Source organism: Mesocricetus auratus, unplaced genomic scaffold, assembly GCF_017639785.1.
Source record: "Mesocricetus auratus isolate SY011 unplaced genomic scaffold, BCM_Maur_2.0 Super-Scaffold_15014, whole genome shotgun sequence".
NCBI classification, from domain to species: Eukaryota; Metazoa; Chordata; class Mammalia; order Rodentia; family Cricetidae; genus Mesocricetus; species Mesocricetus auratus.
In genome coordinates this window covers 43,976,673-43,996,500 of record NW_024429186.1, presented here as the reverse complement: position 1 = coordinate 43,996,500, position 19,828 = coordinate 43,976,673, and the positions used below count along the sequence as shown (strand labels likewise).

The 19,828-nt window shown below is 43.9% G+C and overlaps 1 protein-coding gene across 2 annotated transcripts; it reads right to left on the bottom strand.

Annotated features, from left to right (window-relative positions):
* Positions 1–4,132: 4,132 nt before the first annotated feature.
* Positions 4,133–19,708, bottom strand: LOC101828166 (dehydrogenase/reductase SDR family member 7). 2 transcript variants are annotated; one of them, XM_040742946.1, is made up of 7 exons: positions 19,572–19,708; positions 15,716–15,868; positions 11,417–11,523; positions 10,567–10,806; positions 6,717–6,839; positions 5,826–6,041; positions 4,133–4,397 (listed from the first exon to the last, which is right to left on the bottom strand). In XM_040742946.1, exons 1-7 carry the CDS (start codon positions 19,702–19,704, stop codon positions 4,353–4,355), a joined length of 1,017 nt encoding a protein of 338 aa, XP_040598880.1. In that variant the 5' UTR covers positions 19,705–19,708; the 3' UTR covers positions 4,133–4,352. The 2 variants fall into 2 exon arrangements, with proteins under 2 accessions (XP_040598880.1, XP_040598881.1); XM_040742947.1 differs by lacking the exon at positions 10,567–10,806.
* Between the last annotated feature and the right edge of the window lie 120 nt (positions 19,709–19,828).

Here is a 19,828-nt window from a genome sequence, read left to right as displayed (position 1 = left end):
CTAGTTAATTTTTATAAACCATGGAAAATTGACATGTGCATGAATTCCCTTCAATCCCACATTCCTAGAAAGAGGTTGGAAACTGACCACGGTGTCTTTCTTTTCAAGCCTCTTCTACTTTGTTCTCTGAAGGCAAGGAATGCCTGCCCAACCTTTGCTTCACACACTGCAAATACAACTGGCACAATACCAGCCAAGCACTGAGGACAAAATAATCCTCCTGTCCTGGTTAGGTTTTGTTTGTTTTGTTCACTTTGTTTTTGTTTTGTCTTGTTTTGTTCTTTTTGTCCACTTGATACAACGTATCATCAACCTGTATACAGCTCTGGGAGGAAGGACCCTCAAATGAATTGCCTCCATAAAATTAGCCTATGGCCTGGCCATGTCTGTAAGAGACTGTCTTGAGTAATGATGGATGTGGAAGGGCCCAGGATAGTGTGGGCAGCACCATCCCTGAGCAGGTGGACCTGGGCTGTATAAAAAAGCTAGCTAAGCATGAGCCAGAGGGTGGACCAGTAAGCAGCATTTTTCCATGGTCTTCAGTTCCTGCCCTGACTTCCTTCAATGATGGATGCTGACCTGGAAATAAGATGAAGTAAAGCCTTTTATCCACTAAGTTGCTTTAGGTTTTGATGTTTATCACAGGAACAGAAAGCAAACACCTCTGACACCTTTACTTTCTACTCTTTATCTGTCTCTATTCCCTTCCTTCAAGATGACTGGAACAATCATTGTAGGGAAAAGGAGCCAGTCAAAGAAACACACCCTGAGCAGAGCCAAAAAAACACACTTTGGCCCTGCAACCAGAACCAAAGAAATGTACCCTGACCCTGAAACCAGTGCCAAATCTGACTTTAATCCTGTGCAGAAAACTAGCAAATCCTCTAGCAGAGCTCTAGCCAATCTGAGCTCAGCACTGAAATCGGACCAATCCCTACCCTGGAAAATCTTCCCCACCCCCAAGAATCCCTATATAAACCCTGTGTATGTTCAGCTTGGCTGGTCTAGCTGCTTCCTTCCAACAAACCCCTTAGGATGAGCTTTGGGTGAAGATCTTCTTTTGCGGCAGCGGGGCAGAGTGAGCAGGGCTGTAACACTTGCCCGGGGAAACCTTCCCTTGGCAGAGTGGAGTTGTTACACTCTGCTCCCTGCTCTCTGCTCTCTGCTCTCCAGGAGCAGAGCTGAACTGTAGCAACTTCGCCTGAGAAACCTCCTGCCAAGCAAAACTGCTACACTAGGCAAACATCCCCAGCTGGAAGACCCTGTCCTGCTGGAGCAGAGCTGATACACTGCCTTTCTCTGAGGCAAGGCTGTAAGCTGCTAAGCTTACTGCAACCTATGGTGGTCCTTGGCTCCCGAGTTCCAGGATACCTTTCTACCTGAGCTGTGTAACACTCAGTATTCTGTGACTCCTGAGTGCCAGAATACCTGACCCACTCCTGTCCTGACCCATCCCGAAACGCTTACAATCATACCACAACTTCAACATTATTCCCCTACAATGATGTATTTTCCTAACATGACATATGTGGTATTATTTCTTGCATGCTTGGGTTGTGGAATATTAGCTGAAGATAGTTAGACATTTATTTATGCTGTGGAATTTTTGTTTAATGATGCAAAGATGTGTTGCATTTGCTTAACTCTGTAAAGCTGTTTTACTTTGCCTACCTAAAACATCTGATTGGTCTAATAAAGAGCTGAATGGCCAGTAGCAAGGCAGGAGAGGGATAGGTGGGGCTGGCAGGCAGAGAGAATAAATAGGAGGAGAAAAAGAGAGGGGAGGTGAGAAAAGGAGAAAGAGAGGAGGATGCCAGGGGCCTGGCCACCCAGCCACACAGCCCGTCATGGAGTAAGAAAGAAACAAAGATATATAGAATAAAGAAAGGTAAAAAGCCCAGCAGCAAAATGTAAAGGGAAATGAGATAATTTAAGTTCAGTTAGAAAAGCAGGTTAGAAACAGCCAAAGCAATCATAGTAAGTCTTCATGGGTCACCACCCCCCCCAAAAAAAACCCAACTACATCCTGGTGTTTTTCTCATTTTTTTACCTAAGGTGTGGAGTGTGCAATAAATCATAACTCCCATTTTTATCGCTGGTCCTCTCTCATTTCTTACTTGTATATACTTGGAACACCCCATTCACATCCCCATCCTAAGCCACTATTATAACACAGCTGCAATAGGAATATGGGTAATCTGCTACTATATGATCTCTTACGAGATGAGCCTGTATTCTACTCTCGTTCTGGCAAACAGTGTTGTGTTTTATGCCTCTAGAATGAACTCTGTGCATTTATTCCAATATTTCTGGATACTGTACTTATTGGATATATCTACATATCATCTTTTCCCTTTTCAAGAATAGTCCTAGGGTGGCCTCCCATGTGCCTAACTATTCTTTTTTTTTTTTTTTTTTAATGTATACCGTGTTCTGCCTGCATGTATGCCTATGTCAGAAGCGGGCACCAGATCTCATTACAGATAGTTGTGAACCACTATGTGGTTGCTGGGAGTTGAACTCAGGACCTCTGGAAGAGCAGCCAATGCTCTTAACCTCTGAGCCATCTCCCCAGCCCACCTAACAACTATTCTTTATTTTATGTGTGCTATTTGATCCCAGCTAAACTTCAGAGTGCTTGTAAATAACTGTGGCTTTCTGCTGTTGCTTCTGCTGTTTTTTGATCGTAGCCTGTGTTTATTTTGTACCGTATGGTGCCGAATGCACAGTAAAACTGATGGTAATCACAATGAGGAGTTCCCAGTGGGCTCTTCCTGGGCTGTTTCCTTGTGCCTAAATAGCTTTGGGATCTTGAAAAAGTTACACATAGTTGCCTTAAGCATCTCTTGAAGATATAAAAGGTAGAAAACATTACCTACCTTAGTGCTTGCTGTGTGGGATAAGGTTAAGCAGTCCAGTATACCAAATGGTATATCACAGGTGTGTAACAATGATGCCTATCACAGGCTGCTATGCATCCTACCAGCTGCTACAAGCTAGTCATTTGTACCTGCCCACTCTTCTTAAGACAGTGTAAGCATTGTGGATGAAGGATCAATCCAAATAGTCCTTCACATCCACTCACTGCCCAGCGGTGGACTTTGTGTACGATACTCACATTATTGTGTTTGGAATTACGTCTGTTCTCTTCAAAATTGATGTTGAAAAATCCCAGTGCAGCAGTATAGTAAAAGTCATGGTCTGTAAGAGCAGACTGAGTCATGAGTGGGATTGGATGCCCTCATAAAAGGGCTTAGTGATAAGGACTGGGTGGCCCTGGCTCTAATCCCAGCCCCATGATTGGCTGTGGCAGGAAGAGGGCATGCTTGACTGCTGACTATGCGACAGGTAGAGGTCAAGGCCAGTCTGGACAAATCGGTGACACTGCCTCAAGGCAAAAAAAAAAGTGAAAAATGAACGAGAAGTAGGGCTGCGGGGACAGCGTGTCATGTAGGCATAAGAACCTGAGCTTAGATGGAACTCATCTAAAAGCAGCCTCGTTAGTGGGGAGATGAGAGACAGAGAAAGAATTCCTGGGAGTTTGGAGGCCAGCTAGGCTATTGTATGCCGCAGGAAACAGGAAGCCCTGTCTCAAACGTGGTGGAAGGTTTGCTACTGGATACTCAAGGTTGTCCTCTGACCTCCACATGCACCCAGTGGCGTGTGCATACCTGAACTCACATGTATATCACACCCTACACGCAAGATTTTTACATTTTTTGCTAAAGGTACAGCTCAGTGGTAGAGTGGATGCCTACAATGTGCAAAGACCCTAGATTCAACCCTCAGTTCTGACAAAGAAAAAGAAACAAACAATATGAGCTTGGGGAAAGGGAGTTGCCCTCCCCTTCCAAATCTTCTACCAAGTTAGGACACGTGCTTCTCTCTGGAGGACACAGCAGCATAACCCTTTGTCCTTGGAGCTAGAATCATGTGTCTCTAGTGCTGCTGATGCCTTGATCGTGGACTGCCCAGCCCCCAGAACTGTGAAAAGCAAATTGATATGGTCTGCAGAGAGCCAGTCAGCCATAGTTTCATTTAGAATCATAAGTAAATTAAGACAATGTTGACTACACAGCTACAGTTCCTGGGTTAGGTGTGCTAACCACGACTCTAAGTCTGCATGCGAAAATACCTCGAATGTTACTTTATTCAAGAAGGTAGCGTGTGTTCATACACATTTGCAGGATACAGGGCAAGGTTTTATTTATTAGTCATTATATATTGAATAGAAATTTATATCAAAAATTACACCAGAAAGCAGTCACCGACCTGCCTTCTGTGTGTAAGCTTACTATACTTAGGCTGTTTGTCATTCTCAACAAGTGGCTCCGACATCCAGAGGGGTTGTTTCAATCCCTCTTTGTCTTCCAGATTTTATAAGACGAGTCTGGATCCTGTAAAAGAGTGCAAGGAACATGAACCAGACCTCTCTTATTTACCCATGTTTGACAACCAAGCTTCTCTGTTAATGAACTGTACTATTTCATCACTCACCAACAATGATCTTCGCAATCCTTGGGCAAACACTTTCATTGGAAGTAAAATATCACAGCCAAAACTCTTGATCTACATGAAAATATTGCCCTCAGGCTTAGTATTTTTATCTTCCCCACGTGTCAGGAATGGGGTGGTTTCTTTTCTACTTACTCATTGCTTAAACAATGAGTACTCTTTTTTTTTTGGTTTTTCGAGACAGGGTTTCTCTGTGGCTTTGAGGCTGTCCTGGAACTCACTTTGTAGACCAGGCTGGCCTCGAACTCACAGAGATCCGCCTGCCTCTGCCTCCCAAGTGCTGGGATTAAAGGCGTGCACCACCAACGCCCGGCTAACAATGAGTACTCTTATTGCTATTCCTCTGCATCACAGCTATTGATAGCCTAACTGTGCAAAACAGGTCAGAGTATCTAGAATTTAAATATCAGGATGATCGTGGTGATACATGCCTTTAATCCTAGCACTTTGGAGTTCGAGGCCAGTTTTGGTTTATGTAGGGAAGTCAAGGGTAGCCAGGAATATGTAGTGAGAGAGGAAAGAAGAGGGGAGGGAGAGAGGAAGGAAGGATGGAAGAAAGGAAGGAAGATATTTGGATGTAACTCTAAAATTATTTATGAACTTATAATACATTGTTTACAAGGTACAACAAGGCAACTTCTTAACCCCAAATGTGGCTTTTGTTTGGGAAGGGTAAACATTTTCTCATCCAAAAATCTGCATAAACACAGACAAAAATGATAATCCAAGATGGAGTGTGGCTACTGCCCTGTGGAAAGAATGTGGCATCGCCATCCTGAAACGGTGCCTGGAATTAAGAGGTACTCAGCTTATTTAGAAATAGCCATAAAGTCATGTGGCAGGCTGGGTGAGGGACTTTCTGGAAATGACAACAGTGAGTGAAGAAGAGAGACGGACAGCCCTCGCTTTGACTTTTCCCTCATCAATAGGGATCATCAATAGTTTACCCTTCCCGATTAGAAGTCATGTGGTAAACTATCAGACACTGCGTGTATTTTAATCATGAGACTGGTATGGAGTCAGGGAAACAAAAAAAAATCTTTAAGAACTTTGAAAACTAGATTTTCTTTTTCTTTTTCTTTTCTTTTTTTTTTTTTTTTTGGTTTTTCGAGACAGGGTTTCTCTGTGGCTTTGGAGGCTGTCCTGGAACTCGCTTGGTAGTCCAGGCTGGTCTCGAACTCACAGAGATCTGCCTGCCTCTGCCTCCCGAGTGCTGGGATTAAAGGCGTGTGCCACCAACACCCGGCTGAAAACTAGATTTTCACACAGGATCCGTACATATTGTAAAGAAATGTATAAATTGCTCTTACCAAGCCATTCTTAAAGTTTTGCATTCTTTTCTTCCCCAACTTGGAGGTTAGCCATAAAGCCCAGGTTGGCATATACTGCCACATGTATGCCCCCATCAAAACAGGGTGATCAGAGATCCAGACTTCCTTCAAATCATTGGCCATGGCGATTAGCATCAGCCGGACACAACGACTCGTTGGCATCTTGTAAGACTGATCCATGCCGGTTTTCATGGGCTGAAAGTCAAAAAGAGAAGTGAGGATTCCAAACCATTTCATGAGAGTGTTAACTAGGAAGGGCCCAGAGGCCATCTAGCAGTGAGACTCTTTCAGGATGTGACCTGTCAACCGGGAGTCTTCATAGGTGCCACTGGAGGTTTGTAAGTTACAATATTTCAAAGAGCCTAAAAGTTCACCACATAAGGTTACACGTGCTGAAGGCTTTTTAATTTCAATCATAGTCATCTCATAATAGGGTCCCAATGCCTATTCCATTATCACATTTTCAGAAATATCAAATTACTAAGATTTACATTGGGCTAAGGATGTATAGTCTGGAGGTAAAATGATTATCTAGAATGGATAACCTCCTGGCTTCAGTCCCCAGCACTACACAACATGAAAATAACTTATGTTTAGCAAGTGGCATAATGGGGAAGAAATATAAAGATAAGAGGACTTTCTTAATAAGAGTAGTGGATCCATAATGGTGAGCTACTTATAAGTGACAGTCTGGCAGTGTCACTAACCATTGTTAAAACGAGACACTGAAGTACTACCAAGTGACTTGAATGCTTTTCTTAATGCTATCACTTTCTGTGAACTCATAAGTAGTTCTGAATAGACACCTGACATACATGATAAAGTTAGCATAGCTAATAAAGGACTCATTTTTTTCCCTAGAATTTTTACCTTAGTTACTTCTTCAGTTAGGGCATTCTTCACAATGTTGGACTGCACAGGCCCAGGGTAAACATTGCAAAATGTTATTCCTGGATATTGGATAAGCTCACATTGCAGAGCACTGAAAAAACCCTAAGGACCACAAAACAAGAACATAAGAGAAAAGGAAAGGACAAAGTAAAGATAAAAAGGAAATATATTATCCAAATACATGCTCTGTATTGAACAGGTAGTACAGTGTTGCAAGTGTATCAGACTTTATTTATTCATTTCTTAATCTTGTAGTATTGGTGATTGAACCTATGACCTTGTACACATGGGGCAACAGCTCTATCACTTCTATCTCTGGTACTTTTTAAATTAAAATAATTTTGTTACATGTATTTATTTGTTTACTTGGGGGTGTGGCATGCTAAGACTCAGTATGGAGCTCAGAGGACAAATGCAGGCTCTCACACTTCATGGCAAGTCTTTACCTACTGAGCCATACAATGTGAAGATGTTTTGCTCTCGTTGGTTTAATGAATCAGTTGGCCGATAGCTAGGCAGGAAGAAGTTAGGTGGGAGAACCAGATGGAGAGAAAGCTGGGAAGAAGGAGGGCGGAGTCACCAGCCAAACACAGAGGAAGAAGTAGGAGATGAACTTGCCATGCTGAAAAAAGGTACTGCCACATGGTAGAACGTGGATGAGAAATATGGGTTAATTTAAGCTGTAAGAGCTAGTTAATAACAAGCCTAAGCTATTGGCCAAGCACTTATAATTAATAGTAAGTAACTGTGAGGTTATTTGGGAGCTGGCTGGTAGAACAAAAAAGTCTGCCCACAAGCCATCTTGTCAGCACCCTTTCTGCAATTTATTTGCAGACAGTGGTCTAACTATAATTTCCAGACTAGCTTTGAACTTATTTGCAGCCCAGGCAGGTCTTAAATGTTCAGCCTCCCAAGTGCCTGAGATTATAGGCTTGTGCCACTAAGCCTACCTCTACTAAGGCATTTTTTAGAGATTTGTTTTTGTTAATTTTAATTTTGGGGGGGGAGGGTGTAGGGTAAACAGTCCAAGCCCACATCTGGGTCTGAAAACCTACCAAAACCCACCTATCCCTGAGCCCCAAGCCCTACCAATTCCTGAGTTCAGAATTCCATCAATCCCTGGGCTTGGCTTGAAATCCCACCAATCCCCACCCTGAAAATCTCTACCTCAGAATACCCCCGCCCCTATAGAAAGCCTATCTCCTGCTCAGTTCCCCGCTGCTCCTCACATGAGCAGAGGCAGTGCCCTCTCGTGTCTTTCTAAATAAATCTCTTGCATGAGGGTTGTTGTGCAGAGGTTGTGGTATTCCTTGGCTTTGAACTGCCAAAATGCCTTTTCCTTTAGAACTGTAACACCCCTACTGGGGAAACCTTCCCCCTCAGAGCACTCGGGAGGCAGAGGCAGGAAGATCTCTGTTTGTTCAGGACCGGCCTGGTCTACAGAGAGAGTCCCAGGACAGCCAGGGCTACACAGAGAAACCCTGTCTCAAAAAACCAAAAAGAGTTGTTGCTACCACAGAAAGCCTGACAGGAGCTCCTCTTTAACCCACACCCCCACCCGCAAGAGGCCAAATGTGTGGATATTTTGGCAAAGAAGGAAAAATCCAAGATTGGAACCACATGATAATAAGCATAGAGAACTTAAGTTTCTCGGTTTACTTTACTATTTTATCCAGAAGAATTCATTTCTGAAGGACACTAGCTCACTTGAGCACGCGGCTCTGCCAGGCCTTGCCCTTCTCCCCCTTTCCCTCTACCTTGCTAAAACCATTAGATTTCTGTTCCTAAAGCTAGTCCCCAAGGTCTATTCCCTTGTTTGGCCACTGCCTCCTCCTGAGACTGACTATCAAAGTCCAGCAATCAAAAGCCCCCTATGGCTCACCTAACTAACATGCCCAGCTAAAATTAAACACCCCATCCTAACACAGGGTTTCTCCTTTTACCTTTATAAACCGCCCATTTTCAGTGTGCCATGTCTCTCTCCCCCCATCCAGAGGCAGTCCTTTGTCCCTCCGGGGGCAGATATCCCTAACCCCTTTCCCTTGTTCCCTTCTCCTTCTCTCCCATGCCCTGTTCTTTTTACCACCACACCCTAGCCCATTCTAACACAGACTTCCTTTTTTTTCCTCTTAAAAATTCTACCTCAAGGTCATTTGTGGCCTGAGCCAGAGAGCAGCCACTTTAACTTTGACTCCCCACTTAATAAATGAAAACAGGTACTTGGGTGTGTCTTGTGCCCAACCCAGCATCCCGGAGGAAGCCCCCACCCAACGTCAATTTCAGTGAAGACTTAATCATTCTATAGTCGATGACTAGTATATGACTAATCACAAATACAATGTAACCACCTACTGCAGGACCTTCCAGGGACCGAGATAAATCTGCACTCTAAGATACAGGCCATTCCCAATCCAATAGGAATAGATATTTGCTTCCCCTTATTCTTTTCCTTCATTAGGAAATATTCCTGCATTATTTTAAAGACCAGATGTTGGGTATGGTGGCTCACACTTGTCACCCCTCAGTAGAAATGGAGAAACGGGAGGATCAGATGTTCAAAGCCACCCTTAGCAAATAAGGGAATTGGATGCCAACATGTGCTACATGAGCCTGGCAGGAAAACAAAACAAAGCAAACAAACAAACAAACAAACAAAAAAGCAATACTTACAACCCTAAAAAGCAAAATCGTGATCCATTTGTACAGAATCTAACATTAAATATTTGTCCACTCTTAAGTGCTGACTCCTAAGAAGCATAGAAGTGATGGGGGTTCCCACTGACTGGCTGTATAGGAATTTCCTGAGGGATTAAAACCTTCTGTTTTGGAGGGAAGCCCCTTCAGGTGAAGAATGTTTGGAAGGAGGAGAAACAGCGTTTTTCTAAGGGGAAGTGAATCATTCCATCCTGCTGCAAAGTTCCTTAAATTCAGAAAGTAAACAACTCAAAATAGCTCCAGGAAGTCCGTGAAACTGACCGAATTCACTAGGCCCCACTCACCCTAAGTATATATAAGCTGTCAGGATTGGTGGAAGTCACTCTGATACAAGCTAAGCTGGCTGGAAGAAACAGAGACAAGCTCTCTAGGAAAGGTTCAGACCAACCAAGCTTCCTGGAGAGGACACTCTCCAACCTGTTGAGCTGCCTACAGGTTGTACAGTGTGCTCCAAGTTCCCAGCTTTTGTGAGCTGCCAACATTCTGGGGTGGACTTTGGTGATGCAGCTGTCTTTGAGTGGGATCTGCTTCTGTCAGTAACCCCTTGCCCATATTCCCATAAGCAATTCCTCTAAAACTCCTTGTTTCACCAAGTTGGACTTCGATTGTATCCATACTTTGGTCTGTCGTCTGTTCCTTATCTGGGGTGAGTAGACGTTGTTCATGTCTTCCCAGAAATAGTGTCATATAACACTCACACAATGCCTACCTTGAGAAGATCCAAAACAAAATGTTTGGTAAAGGAGTAAACTCTTATGCCCTTAATATTTTCCCCTCTGTAGCAAGACACAGGGAACCAGGCAACCAGCACGGGCACTGACTCTTCTGGCATATTGTATACACACAGCAATTAAAAGTTCACGCCCAGAGAGGTTGGGATAGCTTAGTGGTTAGGAGCACTTGTGACTCTTGTAGGACTGGTTCCCAGCACCTATGTGGCAGCTTAGAGCTACATGTAACTCCGGCTGCAGGGAATCTGTCTAAGGGGAGATGTCAAGTTCTCTTGCTTCCACTCCCACTTAGGGCCCAGTTCCAATCAGCACACCCACTGAACATCTTTTGCTCCCCACACACACAGAGGTCAATTTTTTCAGTTGAGTTTGGGCTGCCTTACCCGGAGAGCATGTTTGCTGGCACAGTACCCACTGGAAAGAGCCACAGATGCAATCCCCGCAATGCTGTTCACAGTAACAATCTTCCCTTGCTTCCTCTCTACCATGTGAGGCAGAACACACTTGGTCAAGGACACCGTCCCTAAATAGTTCAGATTTATCAGCTCCTTGAAGACATCCAGGTTGGTTTCTAGAACTAAGGAACGTTGGGATCTTCCACCATTGTTGACCAAAATGTCAATCTAAAAATCAGAAAATGGGTACTTAAAGATTGTCTAAGAAAATGATTGCTTGTATTATTAACTTGAAGAGTAAACGGGATACTGATGTGGTTCTAGTAGCAGCTAAAAAAATAAAATAAGCAAAGCCAGGTGTGGTGACACACACCTTTAATGCCAGCACTTGGCAGGCAGAAGCAGGCGGATCTCTGCGTTCAAGGCAGCCTGGTCTACATAGTGAGTTCCTGAACAGAGTTACATCATGCTTGTCTCAAATGGCGTGGGGGAGAAGGAAGGGAGGAAGGGAGGGAGGAGAAGGAAAAGGCCGAATTCACTTGGAGAATTTCGAAGTAGAGTAACAAGCATCAGAAAAAAGAAAAGCATCAGTAGATGTTAACGTCTCTCGTTCTTCGTGGAGAAATTAGTGCTTGGGAAGGGATGAAAAGCACCAAGCAGCTGAAGGCAAACAGCCAACGATTAAGAAGCTAAGTTGTGGGCCGACCTCACTGCATGCGCTCCATCTGTCTCCTGCCCTTTGAAGGGCATCCACAGTTGAAATGTCTTTGGCTGCTTTTTTTTTCAAAGACAGATAAGTGATACCATCCATGCTTCATTGATATAAAATGCAACTTACTTTACCAAACTCCTGCAGAACGGCTTTGGTAGCTGCCTCGTGGGAATTTGTGTCGGTCAGGTCAAGGGGCAAAACTAGTATATCTTTTTCTTTTAAATTGCCATTCTCTGAAAAAGACACATGAACAATAAACAAGCCATTCCACAGTTCAATTTAACCCCTACCTAACAAAAAAAGCAGCAATGAATTTATTCTAGGTGACTCTGCCAAAGCGTCCCTGCCCAGATGTTATGCAATGATCTCAGATCAGCACTCTGGCTGGCTGGAAGCAGAACAGCAGAACAGCACACTTCCCCTTGACTATATGCAGAGGAATTTTGCAAAGAACAAGCCGGATATGACGACACCACTCTAGTCCCAGCACTGGAAGGCAGAGGGAGGTGTGCAGAACCTTGAGTTCATTCTGGTCTACATCGCAAGTTTCAGATAAGCAAAGGCTATATATATGACAAAACCTTGTTTCAAAAAAAACAAAACAAAACAAATACTATACTATTAGAAACAGGAAACTCAACCAATCACATATAGTGGTCTACAACTATAGTATACTCTGAATGTAGAGCCAGATAGACTGAGATCTTCAGGCCAGCATAGGCTGCACATCAAAAGGAACAATAGCTCCACCCACAAAAAGGATGAAAAATTATACATCAGCTTTTTTTTTTTAAACAAGTATAGAGTTACTGTTCCTTTTGCAATAGACTCGCCCAGTTCAGTTGATCGTGCACACACATTTAAAACACCAGGTTAGGGCTGGTGAGACTGCTTGGTGGTTAAGAGCTTCCACTGCATTGGCAGAACACAAGAGTTCAATTCCTAGCACCCAAGTCACAACCATCTATAATCACACTCCAGGGAGAGCCAGCATCTCTGGCAAGAGCACCTGTACTCACATGAACAGACTCACACATAAACACATAACTGAAAACTAAATCTTTTCTTTTACCCTCATCCTATAAATCTATAAGGAGCTGAGAAGGCCAGGGATGGTAGGTAGAACCTTCCTTCCCTAGGCCAAGGATTCCAAGAGGCAAATAAGGAAAAGCACAAAGTCCTTCACACAATGCCTACCTAAAAACATACTGGGACTGTGGTAGTTTGAATGTAATTGGCCCCCATAATCACTATTAAGAGGTATGGCTTTGTTGGAATAGGTATGGCCTTGTTGGAGGAAGTGTGTCACTGTGGGGCAGGCTTTGAGGTTTCCTATGCTCGGATAAGGTCCAGTGTCTCAGTCAACTTCCTGTTGCCTGCAAGAAGTAGCACTCTCAGCTACTATTGCAGGACCACATCTGCCTGCATGCCGCCATGCTCCCTATCATGATGATAATGGACGGAACCTCTGAAACTGTGAGCCACCCCAATTAAATGTTTCCTTTTGTAGAGTTGCCATGGTCATGGTGTCTCTTCACAGCAATAGAAACCCTAACTAAGACAGAAGTTGGTACCAGGGACTGGGGTATTGACCATGTTTTTGTTTGGAGTAATACATACTTTGGTACTTTGCATTAGGAAAGCAGTGGAATGCTTTAAGCTCTGCTTAATTAGCCATATTAGTAGAAGCATAGAAGACAGAGGTGCTAAGAGTTATTTGAACTGTTAGGGACTCACTCAAGAGGTTTCAGAGGAGAAGAATTTTAGTATATTGTCTAGAGATTATTCTCATGATATTTTGGTGAAGAAAGTGGCTGCCTTTTACCCTTGTCCAAAGAAACTGCCTGAGGCTAAAGTGGAGAATTTTTGGATTAATTCCCTTAGCAGAAGAAATTTCAAAACAGTCTAGTATAGACTCTGCTGTGTGGTTACTGGTGTTCATGCTTATAAAGATTTATAATCGAAAAGAGCAGAGTAAATCACAAAATACACATTTTATGGAGAAAAAAAACACCAGGAAGTGGACTAAAGCTAAGTCCTGTGTTCAAGGAGATAAATGGATTAAGAAGTGGAAGTTTCTAACTTGTGAAAAAGAACTAAAGAAAAGTTTAGAGCTGGGTGTGGTGGGGCACACCTTTAGTCACAGCTCTGGGAAGGCAAAGGCTGGTGGATCTCTGAGTTTGAGACCAGCCTGATCTACAGAGCAAGATTCAGGACAGGCAAGCGTAGGCAGCCAAAGACAGAAAGCTAGTGAAGATGTAATTGAACAAGGGGGCTCATGTTCCAGCCCCAGTAAGCAGCAGAACATGGCAGCTTCCACTACGTGGTTCTGAAGAAGGGGGCTATGGAATTTGCCTCTGTGACTAAGGTCAGTCATATGTCAGGGGTGTCCCTCAATGGAGGCCTAGAGAGGCCATTGCATGAGGCTCTGAAGTTGAAGTCTGGATTGTCTTGGAGAACTGAAGATGTTAGAGACGCCAGAGTCCTGGGATACCTGCTGAGGAACCAGTCCAAGAGAGAGAAGTGTGCTGCAGTCAGCAAAGCTGACAGGAGTTAGAGATCGGAAGAGCATTTTGACACCAGACATGGAGATGCACAGCTGATTTGGAGTTTGCCCAGCTGGTTTTTGGTCTTACTTGGTCCAGTATTTCCTTGCTATGCTCCCTTCCCTGTGTTTTGGAATGGTGATGTATATATCCTGTGCCATTATATATTGGAAGAATGTGACCTGCTTTTTATTTTGATTTTTACACTTAAAAAATTGCTTAAATCTCAGAAGAGACTTTGGATTTTTAAACATTGTTGAGACTGCGATAAACTATAGGGACTTTTGAAGTTGTACTAAAAGCATTTTGCATTATGATATTGTCACAAGCTTATGGGGGCCAGGGAGTAGAATGTGGTAGTTTGAATGTAATTGGCTCCCATTAAGTCATGGGGAGTGTCTCTGTGGAGGTGTGGCTTTTTGGGGTGGGTGTGGCCTTGCTAGAGAAAGTGTGTCACTGTGGGGGCAACCTTTAAGGTTTTCTATGCTCAGGATACTGCCCAGGGTCCCAGTCTACTTTCTGCTGCCTCAAGATGTAGGATTCTCAGCTACTACTCCAGCACCTCACTGCTGCCATGCTCCCCATCATGAGGATAATGGACTGAACCTGTGAAACTGCAAGCCAGCCACCCCAATGAAATAGTTTCCTTTACAAGAGATGCTACGGTCATGGTGTTTCTTCACAGCAGTAGAAACCCCAACTAAAGTGGAACACATTTGACCTTTTCTAGCAGAACAATTGAAATGAATTGTTCTGGACTTTAACTTTAATCTAAAATAATGAATGCCAGTGAGAAAAACTAGCAAGTAACATGTAGAAGTCTTTTGGGCAAAGAATTGAAAGAACATCTTGAGATTTTTAAAACATAGAAAGGTTTACACCAGAGACTACACAAAGAAAAGGGGCCGATGGTCCTCACACCAGCTCAGCATTGCTGACATGATTTATCCTCTCTGCTAGAGCCAGCCTTACAGGTCACAGAGGTAGAGGACCAATGACCATTAAAAAACAAAGACAGCATAGAACTAAGACACAAGTAGCTTTTGAAAGCAGCATTGTGGAAAGAACCTTGTGACTTTATTGAGAATTGGGGCAAAGAACTCTTACCACCAGGTCTACGAAGTCAGCAAAATGAAAGAAAGATAATTGAAGAGTAACAGGCAGAAATCACACACACACAGAAACACAGAGGTACACACATGCACACACACAAACAGAAACACACAGAGGTACACACACACCCACACAGAGGCACACACACACGCAAGCACACTAACATTTAAGAGTATATTAAAGTGCTAAATACTAAACACCCCATGAAGCTAATATATTAAAGTAAATGTGACTATACTAAAACTGAAGCCAATGAAAATATTAACAGTGTCACCCGTTGTGTAAATATAGAAGGTGCTACCTTGGGTTCATTTTTAAGCCTTATTTCTTATCTTTCTTTTTATTTCATCATCCTAACATGTACATGTGCGCGCGCACACACACACACACACACACACACACTCACCTGCCTATGACTTTAATATGTGACATAAAGCAAAAACGAATAAGGATCATTCCTAACACACAGGAATGCTGTGGGTAAGAGCCCCTTCTCCTAAAGCAAAGATACTTGATCATTAAAATCCACTAGCACTTGAGAGCTGGTATAAAAAACAACAGTGGGAGGGTGGCAGAAAGGAAGGAAATGCTAAGCAAGGACAGCTGCTTAAGAGGTAACAGAAGAGGAAGCCGGGCAATGCACAGGAGCCTCTGGAGCCAGCATGCACTGCGCAGGACAGTCCCGCCCTCCCTCACTTCCCGAAGCTGCACTTGAGTTTGGATTCTCACTTCCAGGAAGCACGGCTGTGACTGGGAGTTGACTCACCCAGGCACCTTCTCTTCACCCGCTCCAGCTCCTGCACCCTTCGGGCTGACAGCACCAGGGAGACTCCAAGCTTAGATAACTGGAGAGCCAGCTCCTCACCAATGCCACTGGATGCTCCGGTCACCCACACCACCATGTCTGTCAGCTCCCATTCTGTGGAGGAAGGAGGAAAGTTACAGGGAAGCCTGTATGTGATAAACAACACCCACATACCAAAGAGTAGTAAAACATGAATGAAATAAATACACTTTTAAACATAGCACTACTAAATACGAAGGTTTAATATGTGCAGCATAAAATCTCAAGTGTCCTGGCTGGGGGATTGACTCAGCTGTAAGAATGCTTGCCTCAAGTACACAAAGTCTAGGAACAGTCTCGAGCGCCTCTAAAAGCCAGGCGTGGTGGTGTATGTCTGCACTCCCAGAACTTTGAAGGGATAATCAAGAGGGTAAGAAGTTCAAGGCCATACTTATGTAACTACAGTCAGTTGGAGCTAGTTTAATACACAGAGGACTTGTTTCAAACAAACAAACAAAATAAGTAAGTAAATAGAATTCAAGCATTCTAAGAAAGCAGATTTTTACCAGAGTTTTCTTAAAAATTGTGAATACAAACCATGTTATTAATAACTCACCCATATGGCATGGTGAATATTTTGGAATCTGGGTGAATTTACTACAACCTATTTGTAGCTAAGCCTCATAACTACATAGTTTCACTTTAAGTCTCAATTTATCCACTTGTTTGACAAAGAAAATGAAAGCTAGTGACTGGAAACTCATCGCTTTATCTATTAAATGGGAGACTCAGAATAAATGATTCTAAAGTTCCCACCTACTTTTTAGTTTTATAATTCTAATTTCTGAAGAGAAACCACAGATGAGGCCTTGGAAAATGCCGTGTGTTGCTCAATAGCATGATATAATCATCCCGGCTTTTTGTTGTTTAGACAGCAGCTTGCTATGTTTGCCTGAAACGCATACTTCATCCCCCTGCAGTGACCACCTTGCCTCAGTCCTCTTCCTGGATTTAACTGTTTTAAATGTCATCATCATCATTACTTCCTGTGCACGAGCCTTGTGCGCATGTTGGTGGTCAGGGGACAACTTGAAAAGCTAGTTCTTTTCCTCCACCTTTTTATGGCTTTCAGGATGGAACTCGGGTCATCAAGCTTATGCAGCAAGCAGCTTTAACTGTGGAGGGGTAGTCACCAGAGAAGACCGCCCACACATGACTTTAAAACAATAGAAAGTCTTTATTAGCTGGCTGGCGACTACACTTGGTGTTCAGGATTCCACTGTAGCACCACGCCTTTCTCGGGGTGAGCCTCTAAACACACACACACACACACACACATACAATGTCCTAGGTTGACATACTTCACTCAACAAGAACAGTTAGCCAGCAGCAGAATTATAGAAGCCAAATGAGACTTTCCCAGACTATGGGCTTTGATGGGTTAGGTCTCTGTTTGTTTGCATTTTTGGCAGGTGGTTCTGTCTACAAGCTGAGTTTTATAATCTGAATTGCACTTCCATCATGGAGTCAGTTGTGCTAAAGTCTGGGGGCCTGTTACACTCACCAGACCTCATGCCTGATGTCTTATGGACTCTGGTTTGTTCCATGACAAGGAGTATTAAGGCTATCTAGGCTGCCCTTATTTCATTCTTGTCTATGAGCTTAACATAATTCCATATTAAAACCCTCACAAGAACGTCATGGAATCTGAGTTCTCCAGGAAACTAGGTAAGTTACCCCTACTAGTCCATTAAATCCATTGAGGCTGAGACCCTGTCTTCCTTCTTCACAGTAGTGGCCTGACACCTTGCAGAGACTAGAACATCAAAAGGACCCCACAAATAAGTATCAACTGAATCAACACCAAGAACCCTGTCAGAAACAACCCCTACTGTCTGTTATCCTGTGGTGTACAAAATCAGATACGATTTATACAGTTCTGCGCTGCTGAGGACTAGCGGACTAACCCATGCTGCATAGACAAATGTACTATCATCCAACTACAGTCAAAGTCCTAAACAAAGACAGTATTTCAGAGCCAAACTGTTTCATAGACCTTTGAACACATACAACGTGTCCTGTAAAGAACCAAACTATGTAAACAAAGGTTTCTTTCAGGCAAGATGCCTTGGGGGAAAGGCACAATTGACCAAAGACTCTGCATGAATAAGAGATGTGTGTTGTGGCACACGCCTTTAATCCCAGAACCTCTGTGAGTTCTAGTTCAGCCTGCACAGTGAGTTCCAGGGCAGCCAGAGATATGTAGAGACCCTGTCTCAAGCCCCATCACCATTCCCCAAGAACAGTACTTATTCTTGCCAGGCATAGAGCTGCCTGCCTGGAATCCCTGTACTTGGGAAGTGGAGACAGGAGAATCAGGTCATCCTCAGCTACACAATGAGTTCAAGGCCAGTTGGGAGCTACATGAGACTGTCTCAGAAAAGGGTCAACAAACTATTGTAGTGGCTTTTAACTCTTGCTTGCTATGGAAAAACAACTTTTGCTAACTGCACCATATGCATTTGGATGCTGTCAACAATTTTACATTTCAGACATAATTTAATGTGTTAATAATTTTTATACAATCATATAATTTATAGACCGATTTTAATTCAATCTTCAAATTAAATAAAAGCTCAGGGGCTCAAATGCAAACAACACGGGCAACTAACAGCAGTGAATCAACACACATCGCATCTGTCTAAACAGTGATCCAGGAAGTGGGAATTACAGTTAATAGAAGTGAATATTTGGGATACAGTCTACATATCATAGCCATGTCTTTTCCAGTTTTGCAGCACTGATTTTGCAAGCACTTTGTACAATCTCGTTTGTCAGTACTGCACCTGTTGAAGCCAAAGAAACACAGTAAGGACGTCTGCCAGAGTCTGGGAAGGGCATAAAATACCGCCCTCTTTATCTTTTAGTTTCCAAGACCCAATGTTCACCTGCCCCTGCCCTGCAGACTGTGAATGCACTATCTTCTAAGTGACCAGCGACTTCAAAGCACACTGAGATGCTCTGTGTACTTGTCACCATGGATAGTGGAATCCCACTTAGTCCTTGAAGGATCAAAAGCCTGCCTCGGGCAGGCTTTTAGTTTCTCTGTCAGAGTCTCTAACTGAAAAACAATACGAATAATATCCATGTTATAAGAATTGTTCCAAAGGTCAGGGGCCGTTGAAGTACTTGAGCACACTGACACACCACACCGCATCTGTGAACTGACATATCTAAGCTCGTGAACCATGTATTAAGCGAGTATCAGACACAGAGCAAGGCGCAGAGCAAGATGCAGCAGATGAAATGTACTTTAGTGTGCCCAGAATGATCCCCCTCCTGGCAACAAGTTATCTCAGTGCTTTCTATTGTGACATTTATAGCAACTGGTAAGTGGGTGAGTCACACCAAATTGTCTTCCAGTGCTTGGGGAAGAGTAAAAAAGCACAGGATAAACATGTTCGGGGTCTTTTACAAAGCAGGGGACACACAGTTTTCTTTTCACAGAGTCCTCCCGCATAGTGTCCCGGGATCCCTGGGAGTCTGCTGAAGAAGTCTGTGTCCTGCTTCTTGAAGCTTGACGTTTTCTCTCCTAGTCTGAGCGACACATCAGTACCATCCTTGAACTAAGAAAAGCGACAGAATGAGAACTGCCTATTCAGCCACTGCCTCTTCCTCCTGGGTCCTCAGCCCTTGGGCAAGGCTTAGCTTGGCCACAGAGGCTCCATCCTACCAGGAGGGGCATCTACCCTGCTCACTTTAGGCGGAGATGAGGACGCTCCTACGCCACTCCCAACAGGGGCTCTCATTTGGAGCCGGGGCGGTTGCGGGTGCTCACCTGGGCGTCGCCCTTGCCACTCGGCCCATAACAACGTCAGGTCGGCATCGGCCCGCAGGAAGCGCAGGAACTGCACTAGGGGTAGGATCAGCGCGCAAAGTGCCAGCAGCCAGAGCAGCAGCTCCCAGCTCATTGCTGTCCCCACCGGTCCTGCTCTGCGGTGAGCGGAAGACAGTAGGCGCCCGCCTCCTACACCGTGGATCACACCCCGGAGCTCCGCCCAGAGAGCCCCTGAAGGCCTGAAGGCGGGGTTCCCG

What these genes read in the sequence shown, in the direction of transcription:
- LOC101828166 (XM_040742946.1), bottom strand. Translation starts at nt 19,704, where the DNA reads ATGAGCTGGGAGCTGCTGCTCTGGCTGCTGGCACTTTGCGCGCTGATC. An exon ending in GTGGCAAGGGCGACGCCCAG is followed by an intron (nt 15,869 to 19,571) that starts GTGAGCACCCGC and finishes CTTCCTCCACAG; the next exon opens with AATGGGAGCTGACAGACATG. An exon ending in GGTGAAGAGAAGGTGCCTGG is followed by an intron (nt 11,524 to 15,715) that starts GTGAGTCAACTC and finishes TGTCTTTTTCAG; the next exon opens with AGAATGGCAATTTAAAAGAA.